This window comes from Dermacentor albipictus, chromosome 7 (genome assembly GCF_038994185.2).
Source record: "Dermacentor albipictus isolate Rhodes 1998 colony chromosome 7, USDA_Dalb.pri_finalv2, whole genome shotgun sequence".
NCBI lineage: Eukaryota > Metazoa > Arthropoda > Arachnida > Ixodida > Ixodidae > Dermacentor > Dermacentor albipictus.
Window position 1 is genome coordinate 55,204,561 of NC_091827.1, and position 19,826 is coordinate 55,224,386.

General features: G+C 44.8%; 2 protein-coding genes across 6 annotated transcripts in view; one reads left to right on the forward strand and one right to left on the reverse strand.

Annotated features, from left to right (window-relative positions):
• Nucleotides 1-19,826, reverse strand: part of LOC135906758 (uncharacterized) — a 308,457-nt gene that overhangs the window by 234,465 nt on the left and 54,166 nt on the right. The gene's annotated exons all lie outside the window — the stretch shown is intronic.
• Nucleotides 3,172-19,826, forward strand: part of LOC135906796 (uncharacterized) — a 33,967-nt gene continuing 17,312 nt past the window's right edge. The window contains exons 1-3 of one of the 3 annotated variants that reach the window (XM_065438393.2): nucleotides 3,172-3,379; nucleotides 9,746-9,820; nucleotides 14,409-14,563. In XM_065438393.2, coding sequence (XP_065294465.1) covers nucleotides 9,769-9,820; nucleotides 14,409-14,563 — 207 coding nt within the window. In that variant the 5' untranslated portion in view covers nucleotides 3,172-3,379; nucleotides 9,746-9,768. Of the gene's footprint in view, nucleotides 3,385-3,463; nucleotides 3,574-9,745; nucleotides 9,821-14,408; nucleotides 14,564-19,826 lie in introns of those variants that run through there. The other 2 variants (XM_065438392.2, XM_065438394.2) reach the window with 2 other exon arrangements.

Below are 19,826 nucleotides of genomic sequence, written 5' to 3' on the forward strand. Positions count from 1 at the left end.
GGAGGTAATAAATGACTGATGATGATTAGTGAGGCACATCATTTTAATAATTTAACGGTTGACGGGCCACTGTGGCAGTCATGCAGCTTCCTGTACAAGTCAACTGGGCAATACAGCTCAGGCTGCGACTCGGTTTGGTCCCGTGTTATAGCAGTATACAGAGTGTTCTTCTTTAGCCGTACCAAAATTTCTAGAAATTCCCTGTGACGGATAGCACAATGTCAAACACTCGATCTAGATTACCTTACGAGGCGGCCATCCCTTCGACAAGAAATAAATGTCCTGAATGGCTCTATTAAAATATTTACGTGAATTATTATTTATTTTATTGCTTTGCGGCACCCATTCGATCTACGAGTAATAGCCGGTGCAAGGCGTATCCACTTGGCACGAATTCTCAGGTCACCACCACTCTTTAGACAATAAGTTTTAATGTGTCGAAGGAAACCCATTAGTATTCGAGTTACTTTTGCGCTTCAAAGCATAAATCGGCGCTTTCTTAAAACGATGTAACTGGAACGTCAATGCTTTTCGTCGGACACATTGAAAACAATGTCTCAAAAGTGGTGCACTCCTGAGAAATCGTTCTATGTGGGGCATGCCTAGCGAACTCGCCGGCTCCAATTGGCAGACCGAAGATTATGCCGTAAACTAAATAATTAAGAAGCTAATTAGTCTATCGCGTTCTAGATCTAGGTAACATTTCAAGGTGGTGCTCACAATGGCTAATGTTCTTAAATCCGACTAAATGCAAAATTATGTCTGTCTCACGTCGCTCGAACTCACCAACTCCTTTCGGCTATATTATCAATGAAACCAACCTTGAGCACGTGACTTCCGATAAATATCTTGGAATCGAGCCAAACAGTAATCTTTCGCGGCATGCGCACATCGAATATATCACGAACAATGCAAACAGATCCCTTGGCTACATTCGCAGGAATTTCTCAACAGCCCCCCCTCAGTTGAAGTTACTGCTATACAAAACACTAATTAAACCGAAGCTACAGTACCCGTCATCTGTCTGGGACCCTGGCCAAAAAAAACTAGCAGATACCATTGACTCAGTTCAGAACAGGTCAGCACGTTTCATCCTTTCTAATTATTCCCGCACATCTAGCATTTCTTCAATGAAGTCAAACCTTGGTCTTATTAACTTGCACATTCGAAGAAAAATTTACCGTCCCCGCCTTTTTCAAAAAATCTTTTACCAAAACAGCTCGCTTAAACGAGACCTAATTTCAGAGCCTTCGTACATGTCGCCGCGTCTTGATCATCGGTTTGAAGTGTTCATTCCTTTCTGTCGCACAAATGTTTTCTCTGACTCATTTCTGCCGGAAACCAGTGCCGAGTGGAACCGCCTTCCCCCCTCCATCGCCTGCATCGAGGAGGCATCATCTTTCAAGACTGCAATAACTGATTATGTTCTGAATTTATCACCTTAATACTAATAATTGTTTGAGCATGTATATTTTATTATTATTATTGTACCCACCCCCTCTGTAACGCCCTTCTGGGCCCTGAGGGTACTGTAAATAAATAAATAAATAAATAAATAAATAAATAAGTATTCAGTTAACTTCACGAAGCTCAAACACAATTCCACGTGAAAGAAAATTAAAAGGACTTGCTCGCGCGTATTTCCGGCCAAGGAGAGAATATTGAAATAAAGAAAACGGCGCAATAACAATTGAGGAACAATTACACACTCCCTGCAGAATATCAAAAACGCTAGTATGGGCTGTACTTTGGGTGTACCGCACTAAATCAGATTTTTCAGGCATCAAATTCAGTGTATCAAAAATTATACGTTGTGCTGTACCAGGTAATAAGCATTTTGATTTCTCGTATAAGTAATGGCCACCTCATTGAGTAAGTGAGACGAAGGTTTAGAACTGTGCTGTCTGCGACAGCCAATTTTTAATAATTTAGGTCAGCCCAAAAAAACTACACGTTATATTTTAAGAAGCAACCAATGTTTAAAAGGTTGCATAATAGTTTATTCAGCAATGAACAGCAAAAATATGCGCTATTGGAGCAAGAATAAACTCCTTGAATTGTGAAAAGCCACTGAACGTTGATGAAACGTTTCCACACCATAAGTAAAGCCAAATATATTGTACAATGTTGCTAAAGGTATTGCTTATCTTGATTTCTCGTAGAAGTAATGGCCGCCTCATTTAGTAAGCTAGACGAAGGTTTAGAATTTTGCTGTCTGCGTCAGCCAATCTTTAATAATTTAGGTCAGCCAAAAAAAATACACGTTATATTTTAAGAAGAAACCCAAATATATTGTAGAATGTTGCTAAAGGTATTGCTTCGTAGGCCAGTTGCGATCTTTCTGTCCCTACTTATACCTAATTACTTATGTAAGGACAACCACTTTTATTACTGCGTGTGTACTGACAAAGCAAGAAGTTGTACGACGTGAAACCTTTATGGTTTTAATTTTGCACGAAAGGTACCCGATCGCGTTTAACACACACTCCCTTATGAACGCACTGCGTGCATTTCAATGAAAGAAACCCAAGGGCATTTGCGATGGAGAAAAGACAGCCCAGTTACTGTACGTTCGACATTGTGCGTCATAAATCCACCGGCATACTGCTTCCCTGGCAAATCGACCGTTATTACAGCTGACACATCACTAAACTTCTACTTTTCGTTTTTCCGCGATGCCAGCCACTCGGTGTTTCGTGCGCATTCATTATGCACGGGCTAGGTCTCGTTTTTTTTTTAATTGCGTGAACTGGTTTTGTTGCTTCCCAACACGCTTGTCGATCCTCCCTTCGCCCTCTTCAACTATGCATACCTGTCTCGGCAAACATAAATTACAAACTTTTTGTCTCGTACATTTGTTGTAAATGTATGATGAAGTTTTCAGTATCTGTAGCCGAGGAGGGGCCCGCATCGAATGGCACCTCGGGAGTTTGTTTTCTTGCGCGCAAGTACGTGAACAAATTTTCTCTTTTTCGTCGATACGTTATGTTCAACCCATTGTGCGCAGAGACGTACCGTTCGTTTCTCTTTTTATCGCACACTTTAATCGACCCCCGCGCTCACTTCTGATCGTTTCTTAGTGCGTTTGAACTCTGACAAACCTGATCGCGACCTCTCAATATGCAGCAGCGTAGTTGTGAATGCAACATTGGATTCACCTACAACATTTGCTCATCTGCCAGGCCGTATCGCGCCGACTAAATCGTAAGCATTTGTAGCTACATCAGCGACAGCATGGAGGTTTCGCAGTGCGACGATCAGTTGCGATCATTCGCGCGGCACTATATCATGAAGAGAGCAAGCTCAACTGCACACTCTGAAGAACCGCGACGCGAAAAAGCGACCGGGTTTTGAGCTCTCCAAAAGCGCGCGGCTTCAGGTGCGGTAAGTGGTGAACACGCGCTGATTCCCATCGTATAATTCCTAAGAGAAAGTCTTAGCGTGCGGCCAACTCTTGTTTCCCTACATTCAAATACATGCGAAACGATGAAGCGCCCTCACTTGAAAACTACTGAGCCGATTTCACTGAAGTTAGTCGCATCCTGCACGAAGGCCTCAATATGCGCTACTAAGGTAAATTACTCAGTTGAAAAAATTATTTACGCTCGTAATTTAAAACCTCATCATTGCAAGTACAGCAAACAAGAACTACGCTCAAAACTTAGCCAAGGTCACTAACATACAGCTTGGAGGCAACATCTACAACGTAAAAGCCAACTCTCGTCTACCCGAAGATGTCAGCAAAGGTGTTATCTACGGTATCACGCCTGGGACTTGCAGTGCGGAACTAATGGACGGAATTCGAGTGCCAGCACGCTATACAGTCCTCAACGCCCGCATGCTCGGACAGTCCACGGCGGCGGTCATCTATTTTGAGGGCCCACACGTCCCCTACAACATCATTTATCAGAGCGGCGACTACCGATGCAAGCCCTACCGCAAATCAGTTCAGTATTGCCGAACCTGTGGCAACCTCGGACATCGTCAAGACGTTTGCCCAAAACCAACCCCAAATTTCTGCTACAAATGTGGCAAAACAAACCAACCCCCGAACCATGACTGCCATCCCACGTGCAAGATTTGCGGAGAGGGGCACGAAACCGCTGGGAAAGAATGCAAGAAAAAGCTCAAGCCCAACCCACCGCCTTACCAAGTAAGACAGCAATGGCAAAACAGGATCCAAGAGCGAGACAGTCGATGGAGCTCCAACCGCGATGAGTTCCCTGAACTAGGCGCTGCCAATGGATGCGCCGCCAACTCAAGTAATGCCTCCAGTAGCACCGCAACAACTAGCAGACCCACGTCAAGGTCACGATCAAGATCGTGGTCGCGTTCCCGAAAACGCGTGAATTACGCTGAAGTGGCCAGTGCACGCGCCGCCAACTCAAGTAACGCCTGCAGTAGCACCGCAAGAAATAACAGACCCACGTCAAGATCACGATCAAGATCGCGATCGCGTTCCCGAAAACGCCTGAATTACGCTGAAGTGGCCGGCAGCTCAGGCAGTGCCAGCGTCGCATCGGCAGAAGCGGTAGCCGTAAGATCCCTCGAGAGCAAGCTACAAAATCAACAAAGTCTCATAGACAGACTATTCCAAAGATGCAAAGAATATGAACATGGAAGCAATCAATCATTTACAGCGCTAACCACGGATGCAGTTCATTCCGCTATCGAAGCTAGAGTTCAAAAGCACCTCCAGGCTTTCGAGGACGTCTTCACAAAGAACATCCTTGCCCTGATTGAAAACATCACCAAGCCTGTCGTCGAGAAGATTGCGACCCTTAACACCCAAGTGACCACCCTCGCGAATCAAGTCGCCACTCTCACAAGCCAGGTTACCGGCCTAACAGCCCAGGTCAACAATTTCATAGCACACGCAAAGAACAATTATGTCACCAAGTCCTACCTCGACAGCCTTCTCAACACGACCGAGCAGGGTAGAAAGAAGGCTCGCACGAACAGTCGCAATGCCTCCCGCTCGATCTCATCCAACCATGATGCTGCCTGTGAAGCTGAAGATCCTCATGATGGCGACACTTAAAACCACAACAAAGAGCCCGCAAAATACTCTGCGCATCTGGCAATGGAACTGTCGATCCTTCCGTCCCCGGTATGCAAACCTACAAGAACTTGTCAAACTGGACTACCCTGATGTAATTGCCCTACAGGAAACCAATACCCACAACGTCCGACTTCAAGGATACATCGCTCATGCACAAACTCAACGCACAGCCATCCTTACCAAGAAAACTCTCACAACGCAGGAACACGAAATAGAAGACATCCCCATCGAGCACACCCTAGTGGAGATCATACCAGACAGAAAAACGCAGCAAAGTCTCTTTATCGCCAGCATATACAGCCCTCCTCGTGATCAACTTCCGGGATTCGACCACTTTGTCCGTGAACTTAGGAAACGCACGAAAGGCCATCAAGTTGTTATAATGGGAGATTTCAACGCCCCACATACAGCATGGGCTTATCCAAGCACCACGAAGAAGGGAGCGCGAGTGCACGACACTGCTCAACACCACAGGCTAACCCTCTGGAACGACCCGTTGCAGGCCACGAGAGTCGGGAACAGTGTCTCCAGGGACACTAGCCCGGACCTTACGTTCACAGCGAACGTCCACTGGGCCGAGTGGAGTCGACTCTCGGAGACGCTCGGAAGCGACCACCACATTATCCAACTTGACATCGCGCACAACCGGAAACCAAACAAGACTGGAGTTGCTCGACTAACAGACTGGAAGTCCTTCAGAGACAACCTCAGCGGCAACACAACAATTGACGACATCGACCATTGGCTCAAGGGCCTTCTCATCACCGCAGAAAACCACACCAAGACCATCCAGCTAAGCACCAACACCCCCGCAGTCGACCCGCATCTCCTTCATCTCTGGGAGGCCAAAAGAAGCCTCCTGAAGAGGTGGAAGAGACAAAAGCTCAATAGAAAACTTAAGCAACGAATCGCCCTTCTCACCATACAGGCCCAAGATTACGCGGAGCAACTTAGCAGGCAAAATTGGCACGCCTTTTGTGACAGCATACAAGGGACACTCAGCACCAAGAAAACCTGGCATCTCCTACGCGCTCTCTTAGCTACCGATCGCACCAAAACGCAACAGAGGCAAGATCTACACAGACTGATCCACAATCATGCTGGATCGGAGGATGATCTCCTTCGTGAGCTTCAGCAAAAACTTAGCACCGACAAGCCCACTTCATCAGCCACCCGAAAGGCGTACGGCGGTACACCAAACCCAGATCTCGATCGACCATTCACCCAGGCAGAGCTCCACGCAGCATTAGCCAAACTCACTAGAAACACCAGTCCCGGCAAGGACAGAATAACTAATAAGCTCTTACGCAACCTCCCGCAATCTGCCACTACAGCACTGCTACGGTACTACAACGACTGCTGGGAAAAGGGGGACCTACCAGCAGCCTGGAAGCATTCGGAGGTCACCATGATCCCCAAACCCAACAAACCTCTTCGCATCGAAAACCTACGTCCCATTTCCCTCACATCTTGCGTGGGCAAACTCCTCGAGCACATGGTGCACGACCGGTTAACAACATACCTCGAGGACAACGGACACTTGCCGCACACCATGTTCGGATTCCGGCAGCATCTGTCCACGCAGGACGTACTCCTGCTCCTCAAAGAAGACTTGCTTGATTACCTCGATCACAGACGCAAATCATCAATCCTGGCAATCGACGTAAAGGGCGCATTCGACAACGTGAGCCACGAAGCCATTCTCCGCAACCTCGAAGATACAGGCTGCGGAGCCCGGATCTATAACTATATCAGCAGCTTTTTGACGCACCGAACAGCAACAGTAGGCGTCTGCAACCTCCGCAGCGATAAATTTCGGCTACCCAACAAAGGAACCCCACAAGGATCAGTTATTTCACCCCTCCTTTTCAATATCGCAATGATCAAGCTACCGAAACAACTGAACGCCATCCCAAACCTATGCCATGCCCTTTACGCCGACGACGTCACACTCTGGACCAAAGCACCTACTACTGGACAACAAGAACGCAATCTACAAGAAGCCGTAGATATTATCGAAAGATACCTCGGAGACTGCGGTCTCCAATGCGCACCTGAAAAGTCGGAGCTTCTTGTCCTGAGAGCACGGACACGAGGAAGACCACCTAACTATATCGAACCCGATCCTAGCGTCTCGCTCAACGGAACCAAGATCCCTACAGTCGACTCTCTTCGCGTACTCGGACTTCACATCCACAAGGACGGATCAGGGGCGGCCACTCTCCCGCGTCTCCAACGCACACTGTCACAAGTTACGCACCTCGTCAAGAGGATCACAAACCAAAGAAGCGGACTCAAGGAGCACGACACGCTTAGCATAATTCAAGCTCTCCTAACTAGCCGTATCACCTACGGAACTCCCTACTTGAAGCTCAAGCCGGCAGAAATCAAAAAACTCAATGTCGTCATTCGAAAGGCAATCAAAGTAGCCTTGACGCTGCCACCCATGGCATCAACGGAGAAACTCCTCCGGCTCGGCGTCCACAATACATGGGAAGAGCTTGTCGAGGCTCATAAGATCAGCCAACTAGAGCGGCTCAAGCTCACACCTACCGGACGTGCAGTTTTGCGCTACCTCAACTACAGTGAAAGCTACATTGCAGACACAGACCAGAAAGCAAGAATCCCACCTGCAGTCCGGGACTGCATCAGCGTTGCAAGTATACCGCGCAATATGCATCCAAATTATCATAAGGAGCGTCGCCAAAGCAGAATCCGCGCACTCAGCAAGAAATACGGGAGAGACCCTCATACGAGGTACACCGATGCTGCCCGGTATATTAAACGAAACGCCTTTGCCCTAAGCGTCACGGATCACCAAGGCAAAGAACTTGCAGCTGTCACCATCCGAGCAAGAGCCCCTGAGACTGCAGAGGAAACGGCAATTGCTCTAGCAATAACAACTTGCCCTGAAGTAGCAATAATACTAACAGACTCCCAAGCAGCAGCTCGCAACTATCAAAAAGGCCGCGTATCAGAAACAGCGCTCAAGATACTAAAAAATCACATCGCACGCGCCCCGCTCCCCGACACCTACATCGACTGGGTTCCAGGCCATCAGGGCATGACAGGAAATGAGGCGGCACACGCCGCTGCCCGCGAGCATACCAGCCGGGCTTTCCTGCAATCCCACACTAGGCCGGCCACCAACGTTGATGACATCGCCCTAAAGTACTCGGAGCTTCTGCAACACCACCGACTCAGCAGAAGAACGTACGCTTTGCCACACAAGAATCTAAGCAAGGAGGAAGAAGTCATCCTGCGCCGCCTACAGACCAACACCTACGTGCACGGAATAATCATGCACAGACTGTATCCTACGCAGTACTCGTACATATGCCCCCATTGCGACGTTCCAGACACCCTGCAACACATGGTCCAGGATTGCCCACTGCGTGGCACACCCACAGACCCTACCTCACAAGCTCCACAAGACGACTCTAAAGAAAGCCGCCCCATAGAAGCACAAGAAGAGCGCCCCAAATCACCGCAGATCCATACCATAACCGAAACGTGGGAGGCTAAGCTTTCCTCCGATGACCTGGACGACCAACGCAGTCTCGTCGCCCGGGCCAAAGAGGCAGCCCAAGCCAGAGGGTTCTTGGAATAAGGAATCCTCCCACCTAGGGTGAACCGGGTTCTGACTCGGTTTACCGTTTCGGAAAATAAAAGTTTAGTTCTCTCTCTCTCTCTCGTAATTTACGAATCCCTGACTCTGCCGCAAAACTGATACCGCAGTTGTGTAAAGCGATCCTGGTAGAGCATCAAAAGCAGACAAATGTGGTATACGAATGTACAATTTAACGAAAACTCTCACAATAGTTGCGATAGTATTGCGGAAGTCCCACTCACAAATTAGCGTTAAACGTCAAAGTGATGTATTTGCGTCACTTTACACCGCTTTAGATGTCTCAATAGAGACAATTTATAAATTATTGAGGTCTATTTCTTGTTCCTTACTTGCAAAGTTGCTGATGGCGTACTACAAATCTCATTATCACTGCAATCTTCAACAACGTTCTTAAAAAATGATAGCAGACATAGGCAATGCACTCCCGCAGTTGGTACAAATTAGCATTTTATTTTAAATGCATCAAGTTCGGTGCAATGATTGCCGAGAAAACGATTTCTGCTTTCCCATATATTTAGGTAGACGGTCTCTGTGTAAATATCTCTCTTAAGCTTATTGGGTGAAAAAGAAATCCAGAGTGCTTGGGTATCTTGAAAGTTTATCTAGAAGCCGTTTTCAGAAATGATAAAATACCTCCAGAGTAGTGCGTACGAAAAAAGCTCAACAACGCAGTACCCTAATTGCTGTGAAAGACGCTGATGAACGAACTATGCCGATTACCAAAGGCTGTCCGCTCTCCTGTAGATGTGCTTGAAGAGTGACAGGTCTACAACTGCGTTTGATAAATGCGCCTATATAAAAATACAATGAGCGTTTGTGGTTGCCTAATGGCTGGTTTTATATGTGATGTTATCTTTCCCGTTACGCGAAGTAAAATGAGCAACAAGCTTGATATGAGCAGATTTATGTTATTATGAAGCCAGCTCCATCGCTATCATAAATTATGCTTTTTATGGGCAACCCAAACAGCCTACATACATAGGTAACTCGAATAACCTTGTCCTGACGTTTCCAGTCTCGAACTTCCATTTCCTCATAAATTTTCTCTACAGGAGTTGCTGCGGAACTGGAAGGCATGAAGGTAATGAAAATTACACGTACTCATCTCCTCGCATATTACGCTGCAGGTAAGGAATGTACCAAGAAAGGTTGGCTTTTATTATAGTTTATCATCTACTTGACACTGTTTGATTATCGCGCTATTCCCTCCACACAGCTTACGCATGTGGCAAAATCGAAAACCCATTGAGCATTTTTGTAAACACCTCCTTACTGTATATTTTTTTTTGTTTCTCAAAACTTCTCGATATACCTTGTATCGCTACCATGTTTGTAGCAGATCCAGTCGTACCAATGTCCTTCCTGCATTTTTTTTTCACCAATACAATAAACGCACATTACTTACCGCCACTGCTCACCGGTTGATGCTTCCATATCTTTAAGTACAAGCGCTTCTGGAAGGTGGACGTTATTTACCGGTCTCTCTGTGTGAATAATTCCACATTTCATTCGGATGCGCTGAGTGATCTACTGATTTTCGCTGCAGCAGAAAAATGCCTCACCTTGTATATTTTACCGGTACGTTTTTGACTTTGGGCCTGACTTTTAGGCATGAGCCTAAAATAGAAAGGCACTGCCGTTTCTGTTAACGTACAGATCTTCCATTCTAATTTCTTTCTCCCAGTTCTTGTAAACTTCCATGGTCTTTTTTGTCTGCGTTCTTTGCATCTAATTTAGGGCCGATTTTCCTCTCACGTTTTTATGACTCATGAGGGTCTATTTGCTCGCCCATTTACCATGTACTTGGTTGCGGGAATTGTTCACCTCTTACTTTATTCGGTAGTCACGGTTTTCAGGTGCAGGTACTTGTGCACCTTAGCGGCCGGCCAATGTACTTTCATTCAAGTTCCTGAGACTTTCTGAAAGACCAATCTTGCTCTACACTTCTCTGGCGGCTTCGAAACAGGTCCGATGCATGAGGCCCTGCAATGCCTGATTTGTAGTTTTACCGAGGGCACTCAAAGACAACCAGCCTATCGATCTTTGGGTAACTTCCGACCCCGGCAAAATAACAAATTTTGGCACGGAATGAGATCAAAAACACGGTCTTGAACGCCATCCACGAGAATGACTTCGAGCCAAGAAAGACAGCGTAATAGGTACCCTTCTAAAGTGTGCTTTCCATCGTTTAACACATGGCAATATTACGACAAAAGCTGTAAGCCACACTGTATACACACTTCAGCCAGCCACTTCCACGCAACCATTACTGCTGATACATTCCCTCTTCCCTGTCGTGTAGTTGACGGCATTGCACTTTGTGTAGTTAGGAGTAATCATTCTGCATGACCCCTGACTTAATCTGAGCCCGAATGCAATTTTAATTACTAGTTTATTGGCTTTTATACTACGTTTCTCTGCGCGATAGCAGTGTAAGTAATGGAATCGTATGTTCCCATAGCAATAAATGGTTAAAGCTAAGCATCCGCTATGCAATCTTGCTAATTGATTCTCCCCAAAAGTAAATTACGTTAAACTTGAAAATGCCCCCTCAACGCGGTGCGTCGTCTACTACTCGCTTGCCGAGCAGCATTAACTATCGTAAGATCTAATGACCTCCAGAAGTACTTCAGTATAATAATTAAGACATGCCGACACAAATTTATGTTTACTGTAGCGCTGCAAACACATGAATTTCTGAGTGCTTAAAAAATGTTGACTAATTTCACGGGTCCAATAGCGATTGCTTTTTTTTATTTCTCGTATTTTGTTATCACAGGCCGCCACAAAATGAATGGGACCATTCACGACCCAATAACGTAAATTATAAAAATTCCTAATTATCATCTCTACACGAAAAAATTATTAGCCGCGAATTGTCCGTGCTCCAGATGCAGCTATTAATTAGCTATATGGTCGCAACCTCAAACACTGTTATCCAATCGATGCCTAACCGAATTTAGGCACTCTGGGAACGAGTAATGATTACGCTAATTAACGAGCACTCAGTTTCTCAAAACGTCGTCCCCGGCATCCCTATTGTTCAGCGCAGTACAAGAAGGCACCCCTTAACAACGTAACTTTGCCCCCGAGTCGCTTTATTGCCCAAACCGGACGAATAGAAAGTTCAAGGTACCGCACAAACACAGATACTTGGCGAGGCAACCTTTTTTTTTTTCTGAGGTAAATTTTGAACTACGTAAGGAGTGCAAGTAAATTAACCGCATGGGTGCGGTATACCGCGAACGCCGCATTCGCGACCTCTCTCCACGCCCGCATGCCTGTATTCAATCTGGCTAGTGTTTTCGTGGCGGTCTTCAAGTTTCGCAAACGCAAGAACGACTGGAATCTGTACGCGTGCTATAGTTTGCACTGGATTAAACCAAAGAGAAATCCAGCGGTTTGTCATGGAAGGGTCGTCTCATTTTCTCTGACTTGCCGTCGCAGTTAACTTGATCGTACGCTTTATGTTTACCGATTCTAAATCTCAATTTGACGAACATTTTGCTGCTCGTCACAGATTCACTCACGCTACGTTACCTCTGCACACCTTCGATAAACCTTGACGGGTCACTAAAATAACTGAATATATAGAGCTTCGAAATATATATTACACCTGCGACCCGTGTTACATTCCAAACAAACGGCCAATTTTAACGCCACGAAATTATAGCAAACAACACAATTTATCACGTATGCTGAAAAATACTTAGCAGAACCTATGTCACGATGACGGTCAAAGAGCATGCGTTTAGATACACCGACGCAACGTATTGGCACATTTCAAAAACGCATCGTGTATGAGACGTGTGCAGCAGCGCCACTCTGCTCCCTTGCTGCCCTCTTTACACTCTACGCCACCTAGCGGCGACGTCGCGGAGCCTACGCGGTGGCCTTGCGTGTGCGAAGGCTGCGAATCCACTCGCTGGCCACAAAACCCGCTGGCTACCAATCCCTGACCCAGGTTGAATTGAATTGAATTGAATAGAATTTGAGTTGATTTGCAACATAGTTCGGGGATACCAGGAGTAAAACATGTTTAAACAGCTTAAGGAGACCTGGCCACTCTGCACGGTAGTTGCAACAGGAAAAAGAAATAAATATACAGTGCAGCGCACATGGATCACGTACAGGCAAAGCCTACTTGCGAATGGCGGGTGTCTCAAAACTCACACAAACGCTATTTCGATCAACAGCAAAATGAAAATAAACAAATCGGCAAGAATTTCGTACAAACGTGTATGAGTTTACGGTTATGATGTTACTTTCAGTAATACTCTCCGTAGTTCTTTGAATGAGAGTTGTGATGTCAGAGAGCTGTTCTCTGCTAATTGTATTTAGTAATATGGGTAGCAAGAACTGTAGCTTGTACTTGCCATAATTTGTTCGACATTTTCTTTTATTTGCCGTTCTCACAGTTTGTGCGTTTTATTTTGTGTAATGTTCGCTTCTAGTCCAGCAAGTGTTGTTAGCGCGTTAGTATTATTGAGTATACCAACTTTGTACTGGCGAGACAAATTATAGGCGCACATAAAATTCACCTTAATAATACTATGCCTCATGAAAAAGTCCTCAGTGCAAAATTAGTATGGAACCTTGCATAATAAACAAACCACACACGTTTACAACACTTCTAGCTTGTCGATAATTTCATTCGTAGTTGTACCTCACAGCAGCAACCCATAGTTAATTATTGGTTTAAAAAAAGCGTTATAAAGAAGCATGCTGACAGGTACAGATCATTCAAAACAAACGCGGCGTATGATACCAATCGTTCTATACAACTTACTAAAAATATGGTTTACGTGATCATCCCATGGCATGTGTTCACCAAAGTAGACTCCCAAGGTTTCTATTGATGATACTAGTTCTATTTCCATGACACCTAACTTAATTGGAGTAACCTGAACAGGTTTGTTCAAAGTTGTATTATATTAACGTTTAAGTGGTTTTCAGTGGCCCAGTCATTTTTTTAGGTAGCGCTTCGTTACCTCCATTTACTAAGTCTGTGCCCGAATTTCCCGCAAAAATGAACAGGTCAATTGAGCTGGACTGTAAATGGCTGGGATCTCATTATTATACAGTAAAAATAAGGATGGTCTTAGAATGCTTCCCTGGGGAACTGCACATTTGACGGGTCTCTCAATTGACCTTTTTCTTGCTATCATTACATGCTGCGTTGTATGTTGTAAATAGGAGGAAATTAAACAGTGTGTTACGCCTCTAATACCATAAAGTTTCTTAACAAAATGCTGTGATTAACAAGGTCCAACGCCTTGGAGAAATATAAAAATAGGCCGAGTACCATTTCCTGACATTCGAATTTCTCTGATATGAACTCCTTTTGGGCTGGAAAGGCAAGTTCAGTGAATTTATTTTTTTTCGGAAGCCGTATTAAGCAAAATGTATATGATTGCAGCGATCCACGAAAGATGACAGGCGCTGTAATATTATTTTGTTCAAAACCTTTAGAAAAGACTGGTAATATGGATATCCGCCTGTAGTTGCTCGTTCCATGTTTGCACCATTTTTTCAATACTGCAGTTGCTTTGGCGGTCTGCATGTCACGCGGAAAAATTCCTTATGATAAATTTTGATTAGAAATATGAGCTAGAAATGGCGCCAAAGCGTCGATTACATGTTTCACTGGTTGTATTTGGATAGCTGACACATCATTCAATTTTACAATTTTACAATTTTACGCCTTTTTCCCAGTGACGTTTGCCCTACACTATGCGTCTGCTGTGGAGGATGCGAACTGTGAATATGAAGAAGAAGGGGACGTCCCTCCAGACAACGTAGATGTGTCTGGAGAAGGCTGGGACGAATATGTATACAATCAAACTCTCCGCTTAATGGAATTCGCTAAGGTAAGTTATTTTTTCAACTCATTTCCTCCTGTGTAGTGTTATAGGTGCACCACGACGCAGGAAATTCTCCCTCGCACAGAAATAGACCTCGAGAAATAGCACTTAACTATAGCCCCAGTTTTAATTGATATGACTTTACGGTGAGCTTTACGTGAATTACAGTGGCGCGTTGGCTGCATCCATTGGCTTTGCACAATCTTCTGTCACACCAGACCCCTGGCACTTACATATTTTAATCATGAGACGTAACGTTTCAACGCATGTTATTACATTCTTATTTAGCCGGTATTTAGTTTGGGGCGTAATCCATTCTGCAAAGCTCCATGAAAAATAAACTACACATGTTTAATTAGTTTTTATTTATTATAGATACTGCAACCAAAACACGCTTATCTCATTAGTGTTGTTCCGCAATCATGAAAGATGCGTAAGAGAAGGTGAAATAAAGACAATGCAATACATAAGGGGGAAATACATGGTCCTAAAAAGCACAAGGTTCGTAATCGTCAAATGTTGCAGCGAACTCGTTTATCGGCAACATTGGAATGCCTAGGACCAGCTGGTTCCCGATATCGATGGCATAGGGAAATAATCTATACTTAAATTTGTTAGTCCTGGCGTACAGTTATTAAGAGGGTGCAAATTGATTGTTGTAAACAATTTATCAAACCTGATGTATTGAATAAGGAGGAGTGTTGAGAGGTAACAGGAATATAAAAATGTATAAGCTGAGGAAGTGGACGAAGGGAAGTGATGGAACGTTTCTTCTCTCCTAGTTAATTTGATCTGTTCTTTTTTTCGTCACCATGAAAACAAAAATACTGATAGTGTCTTTCTATAATTTAGCCCTAAAATGGATAATAAAGATTAGTATTCATTTATTATCTCTTTCCCAAATCAAAAGAATTCCTTTAGGCTTTTTACCTTTTTTACTTAGTGGCATCTGATTAATAATTGATTCACTGGACTGTGCCATACAAGTAGGCATCAAACCGAACCAAACCAAACTTGCTCCAATAGTCCTCGTGGCGGTGGCTTCAGTACACATTTCGCACAGGAAGCCTTCATTAAAATCTACTGCTCCTCCTGCCAAAAGAAGGATATTAGGCATGCGTCCCGGCAACACCTTGTGTTCCTAGAAGGATAAGTTATAGCCTAAAACAAAATTTCACGTCCTCGTATTACATTCTCATGAGAGTCTCGTTTGATGAACTTGTCGGGACCGTCTCATCGCACTTCCACTACACGATGGTGTCATAATAAGAACGTCGTCTTGGACATGTTTAGAATATCCCACTTCTCGAACAGTGGGCCGTTGACTCCGACAGCCACTTCACTATCGTTAAGAGCAAATGATTACACAGAAAGCACCGCATGATAAATAAAGAAGCGAGTGAGCAAGTCTCCCTCAGAACACTTCCTACGACTTACACCATTGCCTACGTCCCTCTCGACACCTCAACTTATTTGAATTCAATGCACACGAAGATTCTCAATGCTTATCTTGGAAAAGCAGTCCGGGGTAAATGAAGTCCGGTTTAATAATAGAAGGAATATAGTGACAATTTACGTAGCAATGCAAGCCGCCCTAAAAAACTGAGAACCGTGCGCATGCCTGGGCGTGTTGAAGTGCGCTTATTTATTGCGCACTGTAATCAGACTAGGGCCTAAGTTATCCCCCATCTCATCATTGGCATTACCTACAAGTGGTTGCAGGATACGTTGTCTTCAACCGTCAAGATAATTGATCTCCAAGGGTGCGGTCATTTCGCAAGCATCTCGAGTGAGATGCTTTACCTCACCTCACCTACCCAAGTCAAGGTGGGCTAAGTGAGAAACCCGGTGCCGCCATTTGTGCCCCAACCCCTTCAATGCCGCAAGTGCTCAACGCTGGGCAACGTTAGCCCTTTATGCACGGGCCAGACAACATTCATCCGTTGTGCAGGCTGCCATGACAATTCTTTACGTACAGTCGAAGTAGCGAAATGCTTGAGTTGCGATGGAACCCTTCAGGCAAGCTCTAAAGGTATATAAAAATAACAGATGACACTACTGCAACACATCAGCACACTTTGACGCACGAGGAGGCGGCAGCGTCAGTTCGCGAGTAGTGGGACCGACCGCGTCGTCATCGAATTGAAGAGCAGAACCATGGCCCCCGTCACCCAGGTCCAGCAGGAGCTCGTTAAATTTACTTCGTATGAGCCTACAAGTGTGATGCGTAACATCAGCAGCGGAAGCCACACACACACTACCACACACTGCCAACACACTGCCTAATGATCACGCTTAAGACCGCTGGCACTCGAATACCAACGCGAACAAAAGAGCGTTTCGAGACGAACACAATCGGTTCTGCCGCCACTGCGATGCTGCGGCGAATAATTGACGCCCTGCGGCTGCTCCCCTGTGACGCCTGTGGCGAGAACAGCTGCGGAAATCATGCATGCCGCAGACATGCCTGCCTTGATACGCTACCATATCCTTGATCACTCTCCGTCAAAGAAAGTAAACCGCGCAGCGTTCCTGCGCATGTTGCACCGAAACAGTAGACTTTGAAGCAGTTCTCTGCATCACACTATTCATACCACCTTGATGCACTGTCCCGATCGTTTCCACAACACCTATCCTCAACGTCGAGTGGAAGCTAACAATCACGCCACTCAGGCCGTACTCTACACCTTTCTTATAGAAAAGTTTCTCTCCCTTTTAAGACTTTCTTCAACTCATGAATTAAAAAAAACAGAACGGAATATTTTGTTTCCTGTGTTTGGAATTCTCAACTGTCGACATGTATCGTAAACTTTTGCTACATTGGCAAGAATTTTCGTAATAAGCCTCGCATTTTCTTATCGCGAGCTTATTTCAAGCCATCAAAGAACACTTGTGACAAGATGACAGGTGTATAACAGAAATAGCTGTCGTATGTTGGGCACCTAGTCTTTTTACAAGGAATGCGCGCAAGGAGACCATTGTGTTTGATTTCAGGGCACAAAAAGCAATAAACACAACCTCCAAGCTAATTACAAGCAGGTGATAAGTAAAACAAATTCAATGTGCATTCTATTTAGTGATCACTCAGTGAAACAAAAAAAATATTCGGAGTCCATTCGCCGTTCTCTTAGAAGCTACACGAAACTTTTTACAGGAGGTGCAGAACGCGCCGCATCATTGGAGTGCCACTTTGTTAGCTGCTTTGAAGAAAGTGAAAGGAAGCAAATGCTCAAGAGTACCTGGATGGCAAATCGACAAGCTAAAGGAAAGTTTCCAGTCCGTAAACGCCATTTCGTGGTTCGACTTGACGAAGTATAATCTGGAAGATGTGAGTAGGCTTTTAGCGCACTTGAAGGTACAACATATTACTTTCTTGAACACAACTGATGTTTTATTTGTGTTTCGTCGCCTTAAGCCCATGTAGATCATGGTTTCCGCAGCGTCGTATTGAAGTAAAGCAAACGAAAGGTGCTGCCCGTTTAAATGATCAATAGCGTTAGCGAATTCGAATTTTCATTTTCTTTGCGTTCATTTCAGACCAATGCAGTGTTCAGAATAGCAAGCGCGTAAAATTGATACTGCGTAGCCCACAAAGCATAAGTACCGACCTGCAGATTTGATACGACTAAGGAAGCTATGGGATACTCACTGCTGATACTCGTTCACGCGTCTCCTACCATTGTCGCCGCGGAAAAGCGTTTGTGCGAAGAGCTCCTCAATTTTGCCCGTATGAAAAAAAAAAGAACGCGCGCAGCATAAGATGCTCAAACATAATTTGAATGTCTCTTTAGCGCCCTGGACGCGGGTAAACGCAGGACACCGGTACGCTCAAGTAGTTTTTACGTAATCCGAACCTCTTAACTTGAGCATCGTATATAGATAGGCGAGTTAATTAAGACAGCTATTGCCTAGACAGGAAGTGATTCAAATAGTGACAGATATAGTGCCCAGACAGATAGTGATTCCAGGAAAAGCGCAAACGACTAAATTATTTCGGGAGAGCAAATTGCACTCAAAAGACACTCAACGCACGCGTACACTCATACCATTGAGTGGGCTCGTAAGTATATATAAAATATTTGTACCACCTAAGCTTCAACACGCATGAGCGTTGAGAGATGCTAGTCTGGAATGCGTATTGCAATCAATTAGAGGCAGTACAGAATCGTAATGCGCTTTTCATTCGGTCAAGTTATTCCCGTTTTCCAGTTTAATATCGGTCAAACTCACTTTACAGCGCACTAACCTCTGTTTGCGAAGGAAAATGTTGCGTTTTTCATTGGTCCACAAAATTTTCATGAGCCACTCTCAAAAAACTAACTTCAGAGAGACCGAACTTTGTGACATGCCGTACTGTCATGAAGTTGCTGTCCCTTTTTGTTTTTTCATAATAGCCTTTTTAAATCATCAGAAGCTAACAAGCGAGGAAAAGGAGAACAGCATAACGGAAATTACGCGTACTCATTAGTTAAATTAAACAAATGATAAATTAGCGGGAACGAAAGTGGATGACAAACAAGCCACAGGTGGGGTACAAACAAGTCTTAGTATTACGCGTGCGATGCTCTCACCAACTGAGCTGCCACGGCGCTGTTTTCCCATCCACTTTCTGTGGTATCTATCTTTATCTACGAGAACTAAACCGGGGAATGTTAGCCAGCGCCACATCTCACGGCCTTGACGGCGGGTGTGGCACATCCTGTCCTCTTAAAGGCGTCGCGTGTACGTGATCTCTTTGGGTGCAGACAACTGGTTAATAAAGCCACGCATACTACCTGAACGCATCAAATCATGCGAAATTTTAAGTAATGGGTTCTTGCTCCACCTGCGGCCTGTTGTTCTTGCATCCACTTTCGTTTCCATTAATTTATCATTTATTTACTTCAGTCAATACGAACGTGCAAGTTATCGTATGCTATCTTTGGTTTCGTTGCTTGTTAGGTTCTCGTGATATGACTAATAAAAAACGGACCATCAGTTTTCTTTCTTCTAGTTCATTACACAGCGAGGCCTCGAATAAAGCGGAATTGATGATTTCACTTAGCATGTGTGCGTTTACTAGCCAGTTGCCTCCAACCAATAAGATCTCGTACACGTGACGCCTGCGACAAAAAAGGATGTTCCACATCCGCCGTCGAGGCCATGAGGTGTGGTGCTGGCTAACATTCCCAGGTTTGGAACACCCCAGAAAGTGGATGGAAAAACAACGCCGTGGTGGCTTCCTTGGTGAGAGCATCGCAAGCGTAGTGCGAAGAGGTGGTTTTGTACC